General features: G+C 40.2%; 1 protein-coding gene across 1 annotated transcript in view; it reads right to left on the reverse strand.

The window, feature by feature from the left end:
- Positions 1 to 2,877: 2,877 nt before the first annotated feature.
- Positions 2,878 to 5,896, reverse strand: part of LOC111740349 (dynactin-associated protein-like) — a 14,378-nt gene continuing 11,359 nt past the window's right edge. The window contains 2 exon segments of the mRNA XM_023531173.1: positions 2,878 to 3,024; positions 5,109 to 5,272. Of these exon segments, the coding sequence (XP_023386941.1) occupies positions 2,878 to 3,024; positions 5,109 to 5,272 (311 nt within the window).

Here is a 5,896-nt window from a genome sequence, read left to right on the forward strand (position 1 = left end):
ACCTTCAGTGATAGTGCCGTCAGCTGGTTCTGTGGAAGTTATGGCTACCTTTGTAGCTTCTTCTGCTCTAGGATTCTCTGTGGTGGCTGCTGCATTTGTATCAACAGTGTTATTGCTGAGCCCTATGGTGGGCGGTTTTGTGGAATTGGTGGCTGCTGCTGTGGTTCTGGATTCTATAGAACCCACAGTTGTAGCGACTGTGATTGCAGGTTCAGTGGTGGTACTCCTGACAGCTGTGGTAGAATGTTCTATCAAAGTGGTGGCTCCAGCTGTATTGGTGGATTTTGTGGCACCCACAGTGCTGGACTTTGTGTTTGGAGCATCAGTGATAGTGATGTCGATGGTGGTAGGTGATTCTGTAGAAGTAGTGACTGCTGTTGTGGTCGTAGTTCCCATAAATGTGATGGTGGGAGACGTTGTGGTTGTAGCCTCGGTCGTAGTTATGGCAGCTGTGGTTGGTGGTTCTGTGGAAATGGTGGCTGCTTTTGTGGTTGTGGATTCAGTGGTAGTGCTGGAGGCTGTGGTAAGTGGTTCTGAGGGAGTGGTGGCTGCTGTTGTGTTGTCGTATCCCATAGAAGACACAGTGGTGACCGTTGTGATTGTAGCATCAGTGGTAGTGCTGGCAGCTGTAGTAAGTGGTTCTATGGAAGTGGTGCTCGTTGTTGTCATTGTGTGTCCTATAGAAGCCATGGTGGTAGACATTGTGACTGCAAGTTCAGTGATAGTACTTTCAGTGATTTTCGGTGATTCTGTCGAAGTGGTGGCTGCTGGTGTGGTTTTGGCTCTTGCAGAATCCACAGTGGTAGCTGTTGTGGTTACAGGCTCAGTGCTGCTGCTGGCAGGTATGGTAGTTGGTTCTGTGGAGGTGGTAGCTGCAGCTATGGTTGAATATCCTATTCTGTATAACCCACAGTGGTAGCTGTTGTGGTTGTAGCGACAGTGATAGTGCTGTCAGCAGTGGTAAGTGATTCTGTGGACATGGAAGCTGCTGTTGTTGTAGTGGCGCCAGTTGAAAAAACAGTGGTAGATGTTGCGGTAAATGGTTCAGTGGTAGTTGTGGCAGCTGTGGTTCGTGGTGCTGAGAAAGTGATGGCTGCTGTTGCTGTTTTAGATTCGGTAGAAGCATCAGTAGTGGCCGTTGTGGTTGTAGATTCAGTGGTAGTGCTGGAGGCTGTGGTAAGTGGTTCTGAGGATGTGGTGGCCTCTGTTGTGGTTGAGTCTCCTATAGAAGACACAATGGTGACTATTATGGTTGTAGCATCAGTAGTAGTTCTGGAGGCTGGGGTAGGTGATTCTGTCAAAGCAGTGCCTGCTCTTATGGTTGTGGCTCCTTTAGAATCCATGGTGGTAGCTGTTGTGGTTGCAGGCTCAGGGATAGTGCTGGCAGCTGTGGTAGGTGTTTCTGTGGAAGTGGTGGCTGCTGTTGTGGTTGTAGATTCTGTAGAACCCAGAGTGGTAGCTATTGTGGTTGTAGCATCATTGATCATGCTGTCAGAAATGGTAGGTGATTCTGTGGACGTCAAGGCTGCTGTTGTGGGAGAGGCTTCCATTGAAGACACAGTGATAGTCATTGTGGTTGTAGCCTCAATGGTAGTTATGGCACCTGTGGTAGGTGGTTCTGAGGAAGTGGTGGTTGCTGTTTTGGTTTTAGCTTCGAAAAAAATGGCACTCTTGGCCATTGTGGTTTTTACCCTCCGTGGTAGTTATGGCAGCTGTGGTAGGTGATACTGTGGAAGTGGTAGCTCCTTTTGTGGTTGTGGTTCTTGTAGAAGCCAGTGGCAGAAGGTGTGGTTGTAGTCTCAGTGGAACTACTGGCAGCTGTGGTACGTCATTCTGTGGAAGTAGTGGTTGCTGTTGTGGTTGTGGATTCTGTAGAACCCAGAGTGGTAGCTGTGGTGGTTGTAAGCTCAGTGATAATCCTGGCAGCTGTGGTAGGTGGTTCTGTAAAAGAGGTGGCTGCTGTTGTGGTTGTAGATTCTGTGGATCTGGCAGTGGTAGCTGTTGTGGTTGCAGGCTAAGTGGTAGATTTGGCAGCTGTGGTAGCTGGTTCTCTGAAAGTGTAGCTGCAGCTCTGGTTTTGGCTCCTATAGAACTCACACTGGTAGACATTGTAGCTGCAGGCTCATTGGGAGTACTGGCAGCTACGGTAGGTGGTTCTGTGGAAAGGTTGGCTGCTGTTGTGGTGATGTCTCCTGTAGAATGCACACTGGTAACCACTGTGGTTGTGGCTTCAGTGGTAGGGCTGGCAGCTGATGTAGGACATTCTGTGGAAGTCGTGGCTCTTGTTGTGGTTGTGTCACTGTAGAACCCACTATGGTAGACATTGTAGATGCAAGTTGAGTGGTAGTGTAGACAGCTGTGGTAGGTGGTTCTGTGGATGTCGTGGCTGCTGCTGTGGTTCTGGCTCCCGCAGAAGCCTTCAGTGTTAGCTGTTGTGATTGTAGTCTCAGTGGTAGTGCAGGTAGCTGTGATAGGTGGTTCTGTTGATGTGGAGGCTCCTGTTGTGGTTGTAGGTTTGGCAGAAGCAGTATTGTTGGCCATTTTGGTTGTAGTCTCAGTTGTATTGATGGCTGCTGTTGTGGTTGTGGTCACTGTAGAAGATAGAGCAGTAGCCCTGGTAGTTATTCCCTCAGTGGTTGTGCTGGCTGTTGTGGTAGCTGGTTCTGTTGAAGTGGTTGTGGGTTTTTTGAAGCTGTTGTGGTGGTAATTGTGGTTGTACCCTCAGTGGTAATCAGTTGGTTCTATTGCAGTGATACCAGTGATTTTAGTGATGGTATTATCAGTGGATGGTGTGGTTGAATAGGTTATGATAGTGGAAACCGTAGTTTCAGAAGTAGTGCCTGTTGTAGATGAAGTTGTCTCTTGGTATTGGGGAAGTTATGTAACCGTGGATGCATTATTATTTTTCTCATTATACACCAGACACCCTACAAGTACTTCAATTGCTGTTGTTATCACACAGGCTAAGAGACAAGCCAGGAAGACTTTCCACAATAACAAGTCACTAAAGAAATTGTGAGTCACCTAGAAAGAATTTATATAAAGTTACATGAGATGAAACCAAATGTTTCAAAAAAATTACTGCCATTGATAATCCTTTATATATATACATATATATATATATATATATATATATATATATATATGTATGTATAAACACAAACACATACATGTATTACTTCACTGTAAAAAAGTATAAGCATAAAACACTCTCTTAATAGCATCTAATAACAAATATTGACTCAATATAAGTTTTCATTTAGAAAAGACTTAGTCCTTGTACTATCTTTAATACAGGAATGGAGAAATTTCCACTGACCTCTAATGCTTTCTTTTCATGTATCTGTATCTCAAACTAAAAAAAAAAAAAGAAGTCTTCTTAGAAACTCTTTGTTCCTCCCACTGTCATAAAAGTATCTGTACATGTTGTCTGACAGCTGCACACAGTGATTTGAATGACCCAAAAGATCATCTGAATAAATTATCCTCTCCTTCTGGCTTGTCAACTACCAGAAATTTGGCTGCTTTGGAATCTTCATTTTAACTAGCTTAATTCGTGACTTATGAAATTTTCTAGCTAACTTTTCACACAGGTTACTATTTGACAGCATGAATTTCAGTCTGAAAACATTTGTTAAATTCCAGCTTCTTCTCCCAGCAGCTATTTCCACTGAGTAAGATGTTCACCTCTTTGATCCTATTCTTTCATCCATAAAACTCTATGTAACAAGATTAGAATAAGGATTAATGTCAGTTAAATTAGTTTTTAAACTCTAAAATGCCATATATAAACAAATTACATATAAAATATGTAATTTATATACATAAGGTGTATGTTTACATGTAGATGTAATTTGTAAGTGTAGAGGAAATATTGATAGTGTAAAACACGTAAGTCTTGAGATCAGAGTCTTGAATTTAAATCCCTTACCATTAATATTCTGAAAAAATTTCTTAGCTTGTCTAATTCTCAACTTGCCTTATATCAAAAGGGGGATAATTATATCTACTTCTAAGTGTGTTGAGGAAATTAAAATAAGAACTATTCTCCATAATAGGCAGCACATTGTAGTAATTAAGAGCACAGGCATGAAGTCTAACAGATTTAGGTTTAAATTTTTACTCCACCTTTCACTAGATGGGTGATGACATTTGGAAATTTGCATTATCTTCCACACCCTCGATTCTCTCATGTGGATAACATTACCTATTGCATAGGATTGCTGTAAATAGTAAAAAAGGAAATAATATGGGTAATGTTTCTCTATACTTACTAAGTATTCAATAAAAATATTTGATTTCAGTAATTATCTCATTATTATCCCTTTCCTTATGACTGAAAACAGATCACTGAAGGAAACAAACACAGAGCAGATGTCTTTGGAGCATGTAGAGTATGTCCCTAAATATGGAAGACGATCTTAGACAGTAAGCCTCAGGCTGAGTGTTGAGAGCAGCCATCAATCAAAGTCAAGTTTTCACCTGGGAGGGAACGACTCAGAGATTAGATCTTACTGTGAAAAAAAAAAAAAAAGAAGAAGAAGAAGAAGAAAAGGTCATGAGTCCAGGAAATCTGCTTCTAGGTACCAAACTAAGGTGGTTCTAAATGGTTTCTAAGTCAAGGTTGAAAACACACAGGTTCACAACCAGGAGGGCTAATAGAAGGCCCACAGTGGCAGGAAGGGAAGGAGAGTGAGGTAGATCACCCACGGACAAGGACCACAGGGTCTTAACACATGACTTCATCTTCTACCTGGCAAGGGTTACAATGTCATTCACTGCCAGTGCATTTGCTGTCATCACCCACTTAGTTGTCCTAAAAAAGGAACCCCAAAACTTATTTCCTTTAACCCTTATATATGTTTTTTAAATTCTGTATGTTTTTATCTTTCCATCATGACCATTAACTCCTTAAGTGAAAACCCCCATAACTCTCTCTTTCTTGCATTTCCTCTCAGTGTCTTGACATTTTCAAAAGATGCTGCAGATTTTCAAAAGAACAATGTTAATGTTAATTGACTGAATGTTTTCTTCCAAAATATTAGATCAAGAGCATTTCCATGTGCATTACATCATAACCAGAGAAACAATGTTATTCTAAACATTACCTGATAATGTTGTAATTCTCTGTTAGGAAATTCTGAGCATCCAAGGGTCCCTGTATTTGTGAAGACACTGGTTAAATCAACACCAACATCACTAGTTACATCAGTTGATGGTGGAAACTGACATGCTGAACTGTGAGCTTCATGCTTCTTGTGCTCAGAAACAGCTTTATATAGAAAAGAATAAGAAAAAATAAGAAGCTATTATATTTAATGGCTAAAGTAATATAATTCTGATAAACATAAATCAGATTGTGACATTTTATGACATATTTGATCAAATAAAGTCATCTGAAACTTGACTGAAAAAATACATGAATACATGTATTACATTTCTTCTCCAAACAAGGAAATCTAAATAGACCATTATAAGTTACAGTTAATTATGTTACATAATTACTGATGTTAAAATCTAAGAATAAGCATTATCTTTTATACTCATCATATTTAATGCATTTGTTAAATATCATTATGTGGCAAGCTGGTATAAGGAGACTATATAAGAAAAAACATCTCACAGTGAAACTTCTAGAGGCCTCAAGGCTTATCAAGAATAATTTTTGGGGGGGTCATATCAAAATGAGAAAAACAAGATCTAAAGAGTTGAAGGAGATTCTGGATATAGTAAATTGCAGTAAGCCACTTCTCCCATTGCAATCAATCAATCAATCAATCAATCAATATGTAAGTAAAAATAATTGAAGAGCTTTGAAAGAAATTAAAATTAAGTTATTTAAAATTTAAAAGAGGGAAGAGCTTTACCAAAGTGATCTAACAATCATAGGCCATCT

Source organism: Pteropus vampyrus, unplaced genomic scaffold, assembly GCF_000151845.1.
Source record: "Pteropus vampyrus isolate Shadow unplaced genomic scaffold, Pvam_2.0 Scaffold62, whole genome shotgun sequence".
Lineage (NCBI taxonomy): Eukaryota > Metazoa > Chordata > Mammalia > Chiroptera > Pteropodidae > Pteropus > Pteropus vampyrus.